The 19,992-nt window shown below is 40.2% G+C and overlaps 1 protein-coding gene across 2 annotated transcripts in view; it reads right to left on the minus strand.

The window, feature by feature from the left end:
* NSMCE2 (NSE2 (MMS21) homolog, SMC5-SMC6 complex SUMO ligase) overlaps positions 1-19,992 on the minus strand; it is a 133,972-nt gene that overhangs the window by 102,822 nt on the left and 11,158 nt on the right. For both annotated transcript variants that reach the window (XM_065831238.2, XM_065831237.2), the window contains one exon: positions 1,021-1,127. In XM_065831238.2, the coding sequence (XP_065687310.1) occupies positions 1,021-1,127 (107 nt within the window). The remainder of the gene's footprint in view (positions 1-1,020; positions 1,128-19,992) is intronic.

The raw sequence follows: 19,992 nt of genomic DNA on the forward strand, positions 1-19,992 counted from the left end.
AGAATCAAAGCGGGCTGACACGACTACAACCGTGAGGAAATCCGAGTCACCGGCGGGGCGGGCAGGGCCGGCACACGGGGACGGGCAGGGCGGCCGCGGCACCCCCGCAGCCGGATATCCCCCAAAGCCCCGCGACCCCCGCAGCCCCGGCTCGCCCGGCGCAGCCCCGGGATCCCCCGCAGCCCCGGCCCGCCCTGCTCAGCGCAGCCCGCGGGCAGCGCAACCGCGGCGCCCCCTGGCGGCCACAGCCCCCGCCCCGCGCTCCGACCCTCGGGGCGCAGCGGAGCAGGACAAGGTATTTTTTTGTTCGACATCCGTTCCTGTCCGCGAAAGGCCGGGAGGGAGAAGTCCTCCGAAAGGCGGTGTTGGCGTCTTCCGTCGGGCCCGGTTTGCTAATGAAAGGAGCTTACACAACGCGTGCTGCGCGCGTTTCATCCCGACAGCCCCAGCACCTGTTGTGCAACTGCAGCCACACTCCACACCGAGCCAGAAACCCCCTGAACTGCCAGAAATGCAACAGCTCTTGCAAAAAATGAGTGGTCAGCTAGCAAACCAGACCCTAGGTGATTAAGCAAACAATTAATAAGCTCACCCTTTATTAAGCACCAGCAAACTGATGTGGCAGAAAGACACTGGAAACCAGGCTTCACCAGTTCCCCACTGCCACAGCCGTTGGTCTATTCTGAGATCAGCTGCCCCATTCATTACACAGCTTCCATTTTCCGCAATACGAGAAGAAGGTATTAGCTGACATTACACGGTCCTCAGTCATTGCCAAAGCACTGTTCCTCCCATATTCCAAATGGTGCAAGAGTTTGGTGGGAAAGAATTAGAAATTGTATCACACTGCATGCGTGCTAGGAAGAAAAGTTAATAGTTGTACTGGCAGTTTTAGCATTTCGTACCTGTCAAAGATCAATCTTTCCAGCTATGTATTGTTTTAATGTAATATTTGTATATATTAAAAAAATATTTAAGTAAGGATGTATTTTCATAACTTTAATAGAAGTGGCAGTTTACCTGATTTACCGTTTCTTCAATTGCCTTCATATAATGCTTAAGTTCTCTGTCCATTGCAGCATATTGTAACATGACATTTTCCATGCTGTTAACATCCTCCACATCATCTGCAGAACAAAATATTTTGTACATGGATGATCAGCTGTATTATTTTCAAGCAGCATTTTTTCTTTACAGATATAAAGACAAATATTAATGCTATGAATATCGAAAACGTCTGGCAAGGCAAAGCAGAGGTTTTCAAGCTCCTCAAACATATACATTTTTCCTATTTTGCAACTGTAAACTTTGACATTTCTTGGGTAACTTGAACAAACAGCTTACTCAGAAAAACACTTCCCTTGTTTCATGTGAACAAGAGAGAGTGTGTGTAATTTCATCTACCAACACCTAGTCATTAGGCAATCAGGATATTTTCTGCAAAAGTTATATTTCGTGACTCATCACATTGCCTCAGAAATAGTCAGAAGAAACTTAAATGCCCTCTCAGTACAGTATAGTTCAGAGCTATAATTAGACCCCTTACTCCCAATAAGCATAGCTACTGCAAAATCAGAACAGAGCCAGTACTTTATAACACAGGAAATAATCGGAGACGGAATAGCACTGGCAAATTAAAAAGTAACATTTTAATTGCCAATGAAAATCTATTAATTGTAACGTTGCTGTGCATCTGCTCAGCTGCAGGACTCTTGTAGATGCAATGGGGCTGAGCAGCCCTGCTGTATCTCCTGACACAGGTGCATGTAACATACCAAATACTGCCAGCTGTGGGAGGACAGCCAGCCCTGACTCCATAACTCATTTAGAAAAACAAGAAATTAGGAAATGTGAGTTTCCACTGCTTCTACTCCCGTTTATTCCCACCTTGCAGTTTCCAGGTGTAAAGAAAACACCTGGAAGCAGCTGGAAGCCATGAAAGAGCCCCAGAGCCTGCCATGCAGCATTAGGGGTTGCATTTAATGGAGTATTCTTTTTTATAAGCAATTTAAGTAGCCAATCTGTGCTGTTATTTTTGGGAAGAAAATTGTGGCATAGCTTTTTAAATTACTTTTTTTGTGAAGAAAAGAAAATGTCTTCTGATCTGGCAAGTAAGTGCACTTCTTAAGTTGCTAACTATATTAGTATTTTACAGCACAAAAATCTGTCTCTGCAGAAAGCTAACATAAAGCATTGCATAAAGCTGTCTTAGCTTGAGAGCAAAACCTGAAAGTGTTGCTGAAACACAACACTCAGGGATAGAGGCTTCATACCATATGAAACAGTGATGGATCCAGGAAGCAGAAGGAAAAGCGCTAAGATATATTTACACAAAAAAGTTACATAATAAGCCATACTATTTTGTGAACATGGCAATTACAGTCATGATGTTTCCCTTAATTACATATAGGTTTGGTATGTATCCATTTTTCATTAAGTAGATGAATGAGGATTGCAGACAGAATCTTGGCATTCCAACTTTCTTCTGAATAATCAGCATTTCCCTCTCCTCTTTCCCTTCCCTCCCACCCAGTTTCCATATCCTAGCTGGTAACTATGATCATGCTCTCTTTCCTTCCTGCTAGGAAGCATACGAAGTGCCTCCTTCGAGGCTGACACAAATGGCACTCCATGAATCACAGGAAAAGTTTGTGTAGCAAGTAACTGTCATTCTCCTCCCATGGCCAGAATGAATCATATCCACGACATAAAGAAACTACAGTGGTCTAAATCTTTTCTTTTTTTTCCTTAGGGGAAGAGAAGTGCATTGTCAAACACCAAGAGAGCTGTATTAACACTGTCTTTCCTAAGAGTTAAAGAAAGCTTTAGATAAAGAATAGTAATGTTGCCATTTGAGAGATGCATTAAAATAAAGCTCAAAGAGGTAGAACACAGCTCAGGCAAGAAGGACATTATCTGTAACTACATCCTGCCCTACTTTGTTCATGTCCTGACTGTTCCACCCATCCACATGACTGTTGTAGGTCTTCGTGATGTTCACTGCTCTTTCCCTGTTGCTGTTCTTTCATGCACATAAAGTATGTTATGTATAATAGGAAATTGTTGAATGCGTCACTTAACACATGATCACAGCCTGCCCTTGAAGGCGTTATAGACATAAAGATAGATCTGAAGGACTTTATATAGGTCAGTTATTGTCCATCCCCTATTTCTGCTCTTTGACAGATACCAGAGTCCATTTTATAACTGCAGTGGAAGGTGCAGAGAGCTAAGAAGAAATTTCCCATGTTGTTCCCAGCCACTCATCTCTCTATCTCCTAAACAAGATTTAAAATAAAACTTACATTACAGTCTATTCTGTTTGCCTTAAAAACCTCTCGTTGTCCCACATTACACACTGCAACAATCCACTGTGCATGGCCCTTCTGCTCCCACCACACTTCCCCTTCCCCTGATGAGCTAAGAGCACTTCTGCCTCTCTCTGATGAGGAGCAGAGCTTGGGTACAGGTGATGAGAACCTGTGGGTGACTATGGGAATGTCAAGTTTTACAGCTCATCAAGGCAGGGATCCCAGCACCTTAAATATTTCCTTACAACAGACTCAACAGACTAATCAGAACCATAGACTAATCAGAACACACCGGTTGACCTGATCTTACTAGGGAACAAGAAATTAGAAAATACTTCCTCACCACCATTCTACAACTCTCCCAAATCCCACCAACGCACTAGTATAACAGTGCTATACTATGAAGAAGGATCAAAATTTAATACTTATATCATGCTTTTGGAAGGTTCAAAAGGCATTGTCCATTATCCACTCTGCAAGCCCCACTGCTACTTTTATTTCAGTGTGCGGAAGGCCGCAGAGATTCATGGTGAAGGGATTCAAGGCACTGTCTCCCTTCCAGCAGACAGTGACCACGTTATCTGCCGAACAGCCTCCAGCCAGACTCCAGCTACAAAGCCAGCTGACTCCCCAAAGTACTCAAATCTTTCACTCTGCAGGCCGACAGCCTAGCTCAACACCAAAATCAAACGCTTCACAAGTGCTGGATCAGTGCCCTTCTGTTATCTAATCAAAATTTATCCTAATCATGTTTTTCATTCATATCTAAGGAATGCATTCCAGACTCTCTGCATATGCTTTTAGCTACTGCCACAAAATACCATCGAAGCTGCATACTGTAGTTATGTCTCCTTGTTATCTAAGCTAAATATATTGAGTTTAGTAAGCATTTCTCCACAAGTCCTTACCCTCACCACCCAGAGATTATACATTTTGCAATATTACATCTGTTACTCACAGAAAGCTCAGTTCAAGGCCATAATTTTCATGTTCAGAGGCCCATGTGCATCATGTTAAAATAAGCTGGCTGAACACACACACTTCATGATTATGAATTCCAGCTCGCCTGACTTTATGATCTCTTTTTATAATGGAAACAGGAATATTATTCTGAAAAGTCTCCCTAAATATTAAAGAAGAAAATTACATAAAGAGACCAGCAAGAATTCAATTTCTCATTTCGAATAAGAGACCAAACTGATCATGCTCAGGTGCCTTACTGCTGATTCAAACTGTAATCAATCAGAGCTGAGTTACGTATCATGAATCTCACAGTGTTAAAACAGAAGTCGCAATAATACAATAGATTTAAGTCAGCAGTGGTTTAATACTTCCCATATTAACACGCATCTAAAATGCCACTCATTTATCCAAAGCGTGCATTTCCTTCTAACATCTGAGTTCATACTTTAGTTCCCTGTAAACATCCTTAAGTTAGCAAAATTTCTAAAGATTTTTCACAACTACCTCTTTTTCTGTGCAAAAGTTACAACATCAGTATTTGCTTATTTAGGGTATTACAGCTGTCCTGAGGCCGATACACAGCAATTCTAATAAGCATTAACTTCTGCTGCAGACTGTCTCAAACACAAAATAGTCTGGAATACCATGAAATTACAGGAAGGCTCTAAGACTACAAATGTAACAGTACTTTAAGCACAGAAAACATGGATTAACATAAATATATATATACTCTTATATCTTTATAGTGTTGGCTAACAAAAGTGAAACTTCTAATTTAAAGAAAACAGGATATTGTCAGTTCTACCTCTTGCACTATATATTAGGTTGCTTTGAATTTCAGGACTACACAGTGTTTTTTCTACTAGACTCTCCCAACATTCAAGGCAGAAGAGGAATGGCACACCACGGCCCACAAATTTGACAGTAGATTTCAGACTTTTAAAACACACATAACACAAACATCTGTCACTTGAGCCAACAGCAACAGCAGTAGTAGTCAGTTGTCTACATATGCACCAGCAGCAGATAAAATACACACTTTGCCAGCAAGTTTCAAGTTACTGCTGACAGCAGAGGAACACAAGCTCCCGGACTGCTGGATTTAATTCCGTCTTCTGGAGGAGAATGTACATTCTCAGTTCAGGATACAGCTAAGCACTTTTGCTGGTTTTAGCAAGTACTTCATTTTCAAAACCAAAAGTGCTAAGACACCACAATGTTCCCCAATTTTGGTCTACTCAAAACCGTTGGTAATTCAAGTTGGACAACACATCTGGAAAAAAACAATCAACCAACCCACATTCTGTAAAATATATATTCACAAAACACTTGGAGAAGACAGTAGCAAGAATCCCTCTGCCGTGCAGCAGTGAGACGATAAAGACCTATGTAAGAGACCATTGTCCTATTTCCCTCCTCTGCCTGTATACACTTGAACCCTGCCATGGTGCTCCAGCCTACGCAGACCAACAGGAACTTAAACAGGAGCCTGGTTGCTTCTGCAGCCCTGAAGGTGCATCTTCACTCTTCCTGCAGATACATGGACAACTCTCATCAAAGGAGATTTCTTTCAAAACCTCATTTCCCCAACTTATAACGTATTTTATCTATTAGGCTGCCAAAAGAGCAGAATGCTAGTACAGAATATTCTAAACTAAAAGAAATCAGAAGTGATAAAAAGGAACAGCAAAAGACAGGAGAAAACCAATTTGATCTCCTGAATGCAGGTGTCCTTTCATTAAAACCAGATAAATGGTTGAAAGTGGAATGCCCAAAAATCTCCAGGGAGCCCTTTGGTTAGGGAACTAACCACTGCAATTCATAAGAGAAGAAAAATTATTGCTGATCAGAGGGCCAACAACCATACAGGGAACAGCAATTGGTGGAGTAAAGGGGAACTCAGGGCAGTAATTGCAAAATTTCCCTCCATATAACAGTCAGAAGCTACTTACTGCTAAAGCTACTCCTAAAGAAACCTCCAGCTTCTCAGAAAATTACTTAACTGGGCTGTAGAGTATTTTGAGCTGGATTTCCCTCACTGTCCCCTAATGAAGCTATTCTGCTTGCACAGAAAGTTTTCATATACATGGAGCTAGAGACCAAGTGTGCATGAGTGATTTTACCCTCACCTAGATAGCAACATCCCAGTGAAAAGTAGGTACATCTTACAAAATGAAATGGCATCAAGAGAAACCTCCTCTAGGTGGCCCTGCTTGAGCAGGGGGGTTGGATAAGATGACTTCCAGAGGTCCCTTCCATCCTCAAACATTCTGTGATTCTATGAAATGCCACAATATTCAACAGCCTTGTCTCGAAGCCATTCTTCTGGAAGACAGTTGAAAGTGAGTTCAAGTTCAAATCAAGTTCAAGCAAAGAAGGAAGTCAAATCTGAGTTTCCTATATTCTATAAAAGAAAAAATCTGAGTAGAAGGAATAAAAGTGAGAGGAGTGTTGGAGATAGGACTGCTAGAACTTGTAAAGGAAAGACCAGCACAGGCAAACACCATCAGTTGACTGAGCCCACAGTTGTACCAGAACTATCACTTGTGAATGATTTCTGAAGTTTCATCATATTTTCTATTCGGTTTCTGTTAAGAAATTGCAAATCAAACTACAATACTTGGATTCAGGTCAAGCATTTTGCTGTACATGAGTAAAGTCTTTTGAGGTTTTGTTTCAGAAAGGGCAGTGCTTTTTAGTCTGGATTTAAACATTTGCTTCATTCAGCAAGTAACTGAAAAAATCTTCAATTATCCATTTCTCCCTGCTTATTTAAGTAATATGAGCCAAGAGAGTCTGCTCCTGACAGAAAAAAAAAAAAAAGAAAAAAACTCTCATATTGCATTACAAGCCATTTCCCCATAGGCTATGACAGTCTGAAATGGGAAGAGAGTGACCCAAGAGGCTCCTGTCAATCCCATGGAAATGAAACTCAAGTACATTATATTGTAGAGAGAGACAGAAATTCAAGAGAAACAGACCATGCAGGGTCTGAATGCCCAGTGTGAAACATCTCAGTTGCCGAATGCCCGGTTTGAAACATCTCAAGGGGCCACCACTTCCAGCAAGTGGGTGTTGCACACATTCTGGAAACAGTCATCTCAGAGTGGGCACAAAGAAGCTGAGGCACCCAGTATTAGTAACCACTTTTGAAAATAACTTGCCATATTATTCTATAATAAAGTAATCATGAAACTTTTGCTCAACATGAAACTCCCTTAAACTCTACTGCCAGCAGAACTAGGCCAACAGGGCTTTTGAAAGCAACTTCCTTACAGTGTTTCTTTTTTCTTCAAAACTACCAGGGGAAGGCTAAAAAGTCATGATGATGCCAGTTCAGACTTGAGAGCAGTAACAAAGATCTATCTTACCAGATATTTCTGCCACAGTACCCAAACAGACTGCAAGGTAAAGGGTAATACCTCTGAACACCTGTTGACACTGTGATATTACCTCATGAAATAAGGTTCTCACACAGAGTTTGATTTAGCAAAACACTCCAACTTGTGCTGACCTGCATTGTTGTATAAAATCCAAATAAAATATTATTCACCACAAATAGAGATGGTTTAATTTACGCTGAGGCACACAAATAATAAAAAGACATCCACTACACTCTCATACAGGTGAACAGAGTTTTCTATCGAACAGAAAGAGAAAAAAGCCTTTCTATCATATCTACATATTTTTTGCTACTGTAACGTCTGTGTTTGGTGACACATATTCGGCACCAAGAAATGAAGACAGGTAGTATGTACTCACTTTACCAAATAAAAATGGATGCTTACTTGACTAAATATTAAGGCCCTTAGGATTCCCAGGCTCCTTCCTTCTCTTTGGACAAAAGAGACGAGCACCTGACCAACACCTTTTTCCTCCTTACTAAATTCCAAGGTTACGGTGAGGTTAATCTTTATTTTACCAATTAATGCCTACATAATTTTGCCAAAAGACCAATTTAAAGTTAACAAACACAGTGTAACTAGTAAGCAGGAGCACTGAAAAAAAGGATAAAGCATTTATAAGATGCAACAGTTTTTGAGAAGAAACTCAAGGCTCTCCTGTTGTAACTGTGTATCAAGTTTCCTGGTATTATGGAGAAATCCATCTAGAGCTACTGTGTTCTGTTCAAGAAATGAGTGAATCAGCATTCCCTAACGCAACCTACATCCACAGGCCCAAGAAGAACAGAAACACAAGTTCATTGACAGACAAGCAGCAAGAAAACACCAAGGCTGAATGAGGTTCATGTACCTTTTCTTTGGCAACAAAGGGAGTTTCACAGGTCATCTCCCCAGGCCCTCATCCCTGCTGTTCTATGTTCCTCCTCTGCTGCCCCCCAGCTAGGATAGCTTTTCACAGGCTTATACTATAAATTGGATTAATGAAACAATCCAAGCTAAAAATAGCATTCCGTCCTCCCAAACCGAATCAAACAAACCCATGGTATTCCAGTAATTAAATCTGAAGCGCAGACATACAAACAGCTGTACCAGTGCAACTGAGGGGGTGGCAAACTGGAGCAGGGTGGAGCCGGGGGGGGAAACTTCCTAAGCCTACTTGCTTGCCAAGAAAAAGGTAGAGCAACAACACCTGTATTTTCTAAGCAAGTAAAAGGCATGTGTTATCTTCACACACAAACTCGACCAATCCCTCATAAAACAAAATTTTAAAAAGCACTTTATTTTCATAACTATATGTAGATATATCCCTCTCTTCTTGCTGGATTTCATCATATTAAGGCTGAAAACAACATTCGCTAATAATTTTAATGGGAAAGGATTTTCCTATGACTAACGCGCTTGTTGGCTGTGGAGGCGTGGGCATGTCTGCACCGCACTGCACAGCGAGGATCAGAGCTGCTGACCTTGCCTTCCCCAGAGCCAGGCACGGGAGGGCTGCGAATACTGAGAAACAAGCAATCTACTGCCGTCCTTCTACTCACTTTCTCCTCTCAGAGCTTGATATGGTAACATTAGAATTTGGCCAAAGATTTTATTGAAATATTTTCCCTCACAAGGAACAGTGCAATATTTGTTAAGGTGTTGTAATTGCTACTCTTTGATCCCTCAGAACACTTTCTAAAACTGCTATTTCAAATGAAGTCTTTTATTTCAAGACTTTTAGTGGGCATTTACAATTTCCACAAAAGGGTCACAGGCTGTTTGATCTATGACTTCCACTGGAAAGGAATACTATAAGCAATTTTATATAATTTTTTTATTATACCAACAAGTTCATTTCCAACTTGTTATAATTTCTTTTAAGAAGCACAATTTCTTCTGTATTACACAAGATCTCTACTTGCACATTATGAATTCTACAGAGATAATCCACCTCTTTTTTGTTCACAAATCAACAGTGTTAATGTCTTCTGTTGTCAATAACCAATTCTACTCTTATTTCAAATTGCATTGTCAGGTGGAAAATAAGTATTTTAGTGTGAAGTCCAACTCTGTCTCTAATAAAAGGCATGATTGTTATTATCCAGCAGGAAACAATAACATTAGGTTTTTCACAAGAAAAAAACCAACACTTTTGCTTGTGTTAATGAACCAATTATATTTCTCATCTCAGAGAAGCTCATTCAAAGTGAATCTTCATTAAACTAAACGCAGTAGTTACTTAGAATTTCCTCCGTTTGGGGGAAACAGGAAATCGGTTGAAAAGACATTTCAGTATAAAAAAGTATCAGTAAAGATAGGAAAATAAACCCTTTTCACCCAAGACCTTCAAAATTCTCAGAAACATTACTTCTCCGTCCAGAATTGGGGGCAGCCTAGCTCAGAGCCCAAGCTCACAAGCCTTCACCAGAGCTTATTTAATCAGATGTAATGTTTCAGTAAATGCAACTATCTTGGTTCTGGGCTCAAGCTACCCGAGTCTGGTGCAGATACATCTAATTCAAAATCTCATTACCGAGACTAGACACGCTGCAAGTGGCACCACAAGAAATCAGAGTCGCATGGTGCATCCTCAATGGCCTGGCTAGAAAATAGGGCCATGATGCAAGAAAAGTGACCCAGAGTGCAGTTGCGGTCCAGAGGCACCCTCGCTCTCGGTCCCTCGCTCCAGACTCCCGTCACACTTCTACAGGTGTTGGCACTCGTGCTTGTGCATGAACTGCTCAGCAAACTGGTCCCACTAAAACGGAGAGAGCTGTTCTTCCTACAGCCCCATGAGCAGACTGCGGTGTCCGTGAGCTCCAGAACAAGTTAGAGCAGTGGAACACATATCAAGCAGAAAGGTAAGCCCAAGACAATCCTTCGCCTCAAGACATTCCAGCACCAAGTTATTTCGGCTCAGTTCAGTGGTCATAGTTAATTCCCACACAAGAAGAACACAGAATCCAAACTAAGCTTCCATAACTGACAGCTTCATGCAGACACAAATGAATGCACTTCCAGCACTGACATTTTAACATTACTGACCTAAAAGGAAACAGCCGGGGAAGGAAAAATGCCAAAATATGTCTGGTTTTTAAATGTCAAATATTTTTATTAGACATTTCCAAACATAACTCTTTTTTGTTGTTGTTTTTTCTCTGAACCCACACAGTCTCCCATTCTAAGCTTTTATATTTCTGCTTCTACAACCCTTGGCACTACTGTCTTCAGAACCTAGAGAAGCTGGAAGCCCCAGACAGAGCAAGGCTGGAGTTGAGCTGAGTGGCTGGGGCACTGGCCATGCCACGGCTGCAGCAGCAACCAGCTCAGGGTGGAAAAACAATCCAGCTGATAGGCAACTCTTTTTAGCCAAATTTGCCTGGCAGGCAACTCCACGTTCTATACCACTGTGGGCAGAGCAGTGATGTGTCTTACAACAGAGTTGACACTGGTCCATGTACATAAAGGAATAAACAAAAGATACATCAGATACAGAATATACAGCTAACACTGGAAAGTTTGGGGTTTTTAAATCTGAAACTGATCTGTTAGATTATCAGAAATGGGAAGGTTAGTAGCAATAGATATGGGTATCCTCTCCACAGTTAATTGTTTGTTCAAAAGGCAGATACTTCCGTATCCTTTAGATATTTTTGAGTTTCTGTTGAAGAGAGCTAATGGACAGAACACAACCAAGGTTAAACTAAAGGAGTCTAGAAAACCAATGTCTCACACGAGTAAAGGTGAAGTGATGTTCCTCACACAAAATATCCAATTCATCACGAATCACGTATTGATACAGTATTTGAAGTTCTAACCATGCAGCAGTACTAAAGCTAAGCCTTTCAGAGCCCATAATTCTTCAATAGCACCAAAAAAAAAACCCAAACCCAAGACAAAAAAACAACCCACAACCTAATCCTCTTACACAGACAAGGCAAAGACTAGACACAAGCTGCAAGCGTAATGAAAACCAGCAATCCATTCTGCCCCTAGCAGGCCTCCTTTGCATAAAGCCTCTTCCGTGAATTGGCAGATCTCCCCTTTTTGGCATTAATTGCTGGTATGTGGCATTCTTTCTGTTTCTTGCATACTGGTAAAAGAGTTAAATCTTTCCATTTCCCACAAACTTCATATGAAAAATTACTCCTACTATGAGGAACTGCTGCTTTGCTATCATGTGGAAAATGCACATCTCTGTGCTAAAAACAGCAATGCAATTCTGTATTGCCTGGGTCTCTCATGTATGCAGAAGTATTTATGATTTTGAGAGGAAACAGGGGTTTGTTTGATGGCTTACAGTACACCACAGATGATGGTCTCTCAGCATATTTTTTGATAACCCTGTTATCTTTGTCCATAGTAGGAAAGAAGTAGCTTTGTGGGGGCCTCATTGCCTTTAGAGGGGAACCTTTGATAAAATAAGAATATAAATTGAAACCAAGTGCAAGAATGTTCTGTAACTAGACAGGAAGAAGTTGAAGGCTCCCTCTGTTCAGGAATTAAACAGAACTGCTAAACTATCACATAGCTATCAAACATTGTGCTATTAAAATAAATTAAATCCAGAACCATAGGCCTATGCTCAAGATTTATGTAGCTGAAACATGCTAGTTGAGACAATTTTCTTCTTCCCTTTATACTAATATGCTTTTGAATTTTGTTCTATTTAAAATCTTGTTTTCTATTAAAGTGATTAGGCCAAGTCTCTGCACTAAAGTAACTTTGTCCAGTGAAAAAGAAGTCTTGACTACCTTGAGATTACCTCCAGACATCAGGACAGACTCCACAGCTCCAACAAAGCATGGATAAAAGATTAATCTTAAAATACTGAAGAAATAGAGAATTTGAATGAGTGATGGCATACCTAATTCACTCAAAAAACAGCTGTGAATTAGACCCACACCCACAAGTAATAAACTTAAAAAAAAAAAGTCTTGTGAAAATGTCACATTAATGTATCCATACAGTAAAAAGTCTACTCACCCACTGCTTACTAAGATGATTAGTAAGGAAATCACAAGTTAAAGTTTATTCATCTGCTTAAGAAAAATAGGAAAGAGTTTGCAAGGTTGATTTAACTCAGAAGATATTATTGGCACTTGACATTTACATGCAATGTGTAATTCCATTCCCACTTACAGTCTGGGGAAAGCCTGTTAAAATACTTCCTTAATGTGTGAACACTTCTTTGAATTGTGTTCTTGTCATCTGCCACCTTCTCCTTAAGCCAGCTGGCTCCTTTTGTTACGTCTTTTTTAATAAGAAAGTTCATTATATGTAATTTACGGAGCAGTTTGAGATTGTCACCCTATACTGAATGCTAGAGTACATGCATATTTCAGAGCACTCTTCAGCATTGGTTGATAATGTCAAAAAAGTAAGGTCACATACATACATCCTGCACTACTCAAGCGTGAGACTAATCAGAAAGACCACACCTCACTTCTCATTTTCAGCCACGTGAACCAGACATCCTTTGATTTATACGCCAGACTACTCTTCCCATTTGCAGAAGATAACACCTTTGTGGAAGTGAGAGAACTTGCTTACATGGGAAACATCATTAGGAAAGCATTTAAATATCTTTTGTCTTCTAGAGCATGATCAGCGTACTATCCTGCTTCATCCTCTCGCTGTGGCTTTCTCATTTCTTACCTCTTCTCCTTCACTACGCATCTCTACCACTTGCTGCTCTCTGTTTCTCTTTTTCCTCAATCAGTTCCCCCATTCCTGCTCTTTTTTTCCCCTGAGCACTTGCTAGCCTGCTTTTTGATTCTTGCTCTATTAGCACGTAATAATCTTCGTGGTGATCAGAATCTTTGACGGTCACCTCCGGCTTTCTCCCATTCTTTTATATAATGGCAGCTCAAAGAGACTCATGGCTGTTGATTTTCTTTTATTGACATAAAGGTCCATTAACACACAAAAGACCTCAAACTGAAACAAATAACAAAAAAAGCCACAAGTTCACCAGACATTAATAGTAACTGCGATGTACTGCACAGATCGGGAACTAACCTAATGCAGACAGTGCCTGGAAGGGTGGCCAAGGCAGCAATGCAAGCGATGGCAGGTTACCTGGCTATTGCTGTTTGCCCTACACAGAAGGCTGTGCGGTATAACACTCTCGATGAATGCCAGACCCTTGGTCAATGTCTAAGAAGGGGTACAAGGATTGTTCTAATGTATTTTTTTTTTAAAGGGGATGATTGTATGCTGACAATTTTGGAGATGTATCCCTATCTTTATATGGCACATACTGTATAATTCGGGCAAAGGCTCTTTCTAGACCAACAAGCCTGAGACTAAACCCTGCTAATTTCATTTTCCTTCGAGAAGCTCTTTCAGTATTTCAAAGAAAGAGCAACGCAAACTACTCAATGCCTGGCAAGTGTGACTTACATCAAGACTGACTAAAGCAGTTCAATTTGCAAAGTTCAAGCAAGAGACCTTAAAGGTGACTTGCTCAGGATCTACCACTACCATTCGGAAGATTTCTGAACATATTTGGCTCTTTGATTATGGGACAGAAACGTAAGATCCAGTGCCTGAAAACTGAAACAAAGCTGATAAAGAAAGAAAATACAAGGTTGAACTGTTTATTCAGAGATGGGATGGATAATCTGTCACTTCAGCTGACTTTTTGCTGGACTGTGGGTTTCACTGGTGAATTTTCTTTCCCTAAGCAGTTTTAGTAGCAAATTTTTTGAAACAGTGTAGTATTTTCTCTCTTCACATACTATTATTCATTAACCCACTCATAAACATCTGGCTAACCTCCTGTAGACATGGCTGAAGGATCCACTCATAAATTTCATCTAAGTGCAAATCATTCTCATAGTGTCTTGTGCCTATTTCAGTAGTTCAAACCATTTCATATCACCTAGAATGGTTCTAGATGTGATACTTCCTATTTGTTAATTCACAAGAGGTAAAGATGAGATCTTTGCTAGGCTGTTGTTTTCTGCTGCCTTTTATTTCTGCACAGATATTCTTCCTGGCTACCTGCCTCCTGCCTTTCCAATCACCTGTCACCATTACAGACAACTCAAACTATTCCTAGAGTCTTACAACATAATTTCCACATGCATAGAAGACATAAGCAACAACAGAACTTAATATTTACACAGGAGTTTGAGATATTCAGATGTCCATATATCCTCTCAAAACACTCCGGACATCTCTTTTTGTAGAAGGGAAATTGATGCCTTGCCCAAGGCCATGCAGTGGCAATGCCAGATGGAAAGCACTGTGGTTCCTTTGCCTCAAAGCCTCAGCAAAATCCGACTTGGAGCATCTTACTTGTTTTGTCTCTTTCATATAAGGCTACTGTGAGTTCCTTGATCTTTTTGAGAGAAAATGGAAAAGAAAATGAGAAGGGAATCCAAAAAATATATGAAAATTATAATAAAAAATATTCTAAATCTACAGTTCAGACAACTAAGCTGTCTGTCCTGCAATGGACGAAATTTTTCATAGGAAAACACAAGTCTTGCATGTGATTCTGACTGATAAAGCAAGCATTCCCATTTAAATTCCTGGAATTTAACCAGTACACATTGTAATCTTCATTCTTCACTAGAGTGTCAGCATGCTGTATCATATTGGTGTAAATAGAAACATGCCATACAACCTGGATTTGAGTCAGAGTGCATTTTTAAGTTTTCTTTTTTATTTTTTTTTCATCTGAAAGTATTAAAAGCCTCTCATAATTAATTCTACATACACTGTCAAAACATTATCTGAGTATCAAAAAAGGAAGGAAAAACAACAGCCCTAAGTTCTTGAATTCTTGAAGAGAAAGGAAGGATAAAATAAAAAGAAAAATAACAAAAGAGATGAGTGTCCTGTGCCTGTACGTAGGGGATCAGGGTGGAGGTTTCAGAGTGATCATGTCTACAGGAGGGCTTCCTTCATGTTTTGAACAAACACTGAGAATATGTCAGCACAATGCTTACCTTTAACCCAGATAAATCCATAATGGAAAGACTCAAGAAAAGAAATACAACTACTTTATATTCGTAATCTTTCTGAACGCTGCCAACCCCAGATTTTTTTCTACTTTTGTGGGTTCCTCCTCCCTCCCTAGTTATTTAGGCACACAATTAGATCACTGAAAACTAAATACTGATCTACTCAAATTGATCAAAATTAAAGCCTTCAGAGAGGGTTCTTCAAAGCCCACACTACTTTCTATATATACTGTATGCTTCTACATTTAAACAGGAGTTAGCAGTATTTTCTTACTGCCACACTTCCGTGGCAGAAATATGATGATAAGAAAATGACAGATTAATATACTACAGAGAATATTTTCATACAGTAAATTATTCACATAAAATATTCCTCTCTGGCTTTTGTTCAAAGAGGTTGATTTATCTTTGTGCCGAAGAGCCCACACAAGACCTCTGCAGTACTTCATAGTATTTTGAAGCTGGAACAGACCATTAGGATCATTTATTCTGATCTCATGCATAGTAGAGGCCAAAGAACCTCACCCAGCAGTTTTAAGCCTGTAACTTACAGCTGTAAGCTCACCCGTTCTCTCAAGGTTAACATCACTAGTGTGCAGAGGGTCTGCAAAAAGGTCTATACAGTATTTAAATCTCTCTTACGATCTATTTTGAAGACTGCTGAGAATTTATGAGGTTTAGGACACAGAGAAATTTACAGTGACAATGGGTACATGAGGTAACCCACTAGGTGACTGCAAACCTCCCTAACTCATAACGACCCTTGGGGGAGAAAATTACCCACTTCCGTAGAAAAATACATAAGAAAAAAGTATAAATATACACACATCCATATGTATGTATGTGTTTGAAATCAGACACTATGTGAATACCACCTACTGAAACTTGAGAAATAAAAATTCTGCAGTTTTCATCAGCACTCACAAGAGTTCTGACAAAAAAAAAAAAGACTGTCCAGAGTATGATGTTCCGTTCAGGTGCAAACGGCCAGTACATTTCCATGAGAATGCATAAAGACAGCGAAAGCTAGCTTTAAACCAAGCCTGGATTTCACTCTGAATGATACTCTCTAGTTCAACCACAACATACCAGTTTCATGCAAAAATAATTGTACAAAAGGCAATGATCTGTATTATGCAGGCAGTCAAACCATGCTGGTCCCAAACAGCCTTAAAAATCTACGATCTGATAATACAGATTCTCTTTCTCCACTATTAATCTTAGTTCTCCATTTATATTTTAGTATTACTAAATGCAAGAGTACGGTGATATGGCACCAGCACCTCTGAATCCATCCTAGGAGTGAGTTACTGCAGTTGCACAGCTGAGCACACCAGGTGACAGAGCAAGGGCACCAGCAGCAGGACAGCCTGTGCTGCCACCTCATGGGTTTCTCTTTCCTTCAAGAACTGCACAGGTTGAGGAATGAAAATGGTGGGTGCACTCAGCTTACTGAGTACCCAAACCGACAAAGGGCGAGCAGAACAAAAGCATGCTGTTCCATATAGCTACTTTCCCCTCGCTGCACTGTGTTCTTTCCACAGTCAAAATGCCAGCTAGGAAATAGTAACAACCCCACATATTTGTTTCTTCCCACTTCGTAAGATTACAGACTATGGTCAGGGTGGTTTTAGGATAAAAGAACACAAATCTTTCATTACGAGTTTACTTTTTCTAGATTTTGAAACGAGGCACGTTTGCAAATTCTCATTTTTCAGACAGTTTCACTGAAGAAGAGCCTTCAGAACAAATTGCTGTGTGTTCCAGAAATGGGCTCATCAGTGCTGGCTATGAATGCTGTAAGTAATTTTTACACTGTAATTACTGAAGCACAAAGGTAGAACAAAAAAATTAATCCAACCCTCCCTTCTCAAAATTTTAGTATTGACTGAAGAGCATAATGCACAAAATGTAACTTTTTTGTCTTCAGAAAAGCAGTTCACGAGAACCCAAACAGTTCTTTTTGTTTCAAAAAATAGAATTACTTGAAGAAATACTTGAGGTGTGACACCATTTACCTACCCACTTCAAGAAAATATACATCTCTTCCTCACTGTTAGCTGAAAGGTTAAATACCTACAAAACAATTCAAGAGGCAAAATGTAAAGGGGAAGCATAAGTTAAGATAAAAAATAACACCTTTCCAAAAGGATGGGATTTGAAGGAAAGAAAAAATAGGATTTTTGAGAAAAAGAATCTGAAACATTTTATCTGACACACCCCAAAATACAAGTTTACTTTAAACAACAGGAAACTAACTTTCCAAGAAGAAGGATGCAATTTTGGTGCCTGCACTGAGTTTGTGCAAACCAACAATTAGTACCACAGACCAGCAGCAAAGCACAGCAGTTGACAGATTCTGGCAGATAAATGCCAGGGGTCAGAAGCTTCCCCTGTGAACAACTCGGTATCGTGAGGGATTTCTTGCAGCCTCACAGGAAGCATCTGGTAGAGGCCAACACAGAAGGGTTACTGCACTTAATGGATGACTGGTCTCTTCTCATTTTCTACAGTACCTTCTGTCATAGCTAGAAAACACTTCTGTATAGCAAGCATCAGTGAAAAGCCATTTATCTCCAGAATGGACATTCTACACTTATATTCTCTACCAATTAAAAAAAAAAAAAAAAAAAAAAAAAAAAAAAAAAAATCCTGATCCTGCAGTGATTACTTGGAATTTACTCTAACCTAAGACTAAGTAAATTCTGAGAGACCGAGGCACACTCTTGGGGATTTTCAAATCCAAGTAAGATTGTTCCCTCATGTCCATAAAGAAGTAATGGATTGCTCAATTCTAATGCTATTCCTACACAGCACATAAAAGTGTTTGCTTCCCAAGAACACCTTCACAGATACATGGCCATGCTCGCAGGAGAAAAACAAGGTCTGATTCCTCATGCAGGGTCCAGACAACACAGGTCACAAGCTTTGTCCATTATGAGGCCGGCATGAGCTGGAATGTGAACTAAAACCATGGCTCATATGTGAAGGAAGGTAGGATGTGCAAGAAAACATCTTGACACAGTTTATCTTCCCTGGACAAGAACAGGATAGTGAGTCAAAGTTTAAGTCCTGCTTCTCTCCTCAGTCAGTGGGCCTTAATGCTGCCTCGTACTCAAGCAGGTTGCACCATGTCATTCTAGCCTGTACACTCCAGGTTATTCTCAGGACAAGTACCTTATGTTTTGACTATTTTTATGAAGCACAGTGATCTCTAACACCATGGAAACTAACAGAGTATGAGAATTTCAGAAGCACAGGTGTCAGCAAGTTCATTTCTGAATCCCAAAATAATCACATCACAGTCGTTTCATATACAAGAACTTTGCCAGTGTTAAGATTCATGCTATTGTACTGCAGGAATCCTGCATTTTAATTTGCAATGAAAAATAAACTAGCGGAAAAAAAAAAAGGAGCAAAGAAAACAAATTAACCAAATCATTTCATATTCAAACACAGCTACAGAGTCCATCCTTATGCTGGAGTTTGCACCATTTGAAGTAGGAGAAGTTTTAGGTCAATGACAAAGAAACTTCCATGAAAAGGTTCCCTGCTCTCAGTGATGAATGAAATTATGTTCTTCAAGTCCGACTGTTTGTTATAGGTTGCAGCAATGTGTTTAGAAAGCCACTGCATGTAATCATAGTGGATATTCCACAGAAACTCATGAACCAACTGTCTATTAAAAGGCTGCCAACAATTTCATAAATCCAGGCTGACCGCCATGCTTATATTCTATACACTCCTTCCTATGTCAACAAGGGTCAGCAATGTTTAGAGTGATTCCCGTTTAACGCCATTTTAAGAGAGCAGTGAGAGAAATCCAAGTGCTGTGGGTAACCTCACAGAGCTAAATCCACACTGAAAAAAGATCCTACATTACCAACTGCTGTTTGGCTAATATTTACCAGGCATCATGGTCTAAGTGGATCCCAAGCAATCTAGAGAACAGAAAGCAGTCAGTAAAGGGAGGACGTTGAGCATGTGAGTTACAGCACAGCACACGTGAAGGGGAACAGCCAAAGCTGAGCTAAGCTCTGCTGGCAGAGAGAGCACGTTGTGCAATAGGAAATGGGTAGACAAGCAGGAAAAGCCAGAGCTGTAAAGGGCTACCTTAACCTGGGGCACATGCCAAAGAGTCCTACCCCTAACACTCTGCAAGACCCATGGGCCTGCTCTGTACATACTGGTGAGCACAAAAATCCTTCTAATTGTGGAGCAAGAGAGGAGGAATTCTCACACAGGCTATGATATTGCTACACGAAGATCACCGCTATGTCATACAGATAGCAAGCAGCCATGGGTAGCAGCTGACCATGACATTTTAGAGCAAGTTTTTGAAGAAAAAGAAAAGGG

This window comes from Patagioenas fasciata, chromosome 2 (genome assembly GCF_037038585.1).
Source record: "Patagioenas fasciata isolate bPatFas1 chromosome 2, bPatFas1.hap1, whole genome shotgun sequence".
In the NCBI taxonomy this organism is placed as follows: Eukaryota; Metazoa; Chordata; class Aves; order Columbiformes; family Columbidae; genus Patagioenas; species Patagioenas fasciata.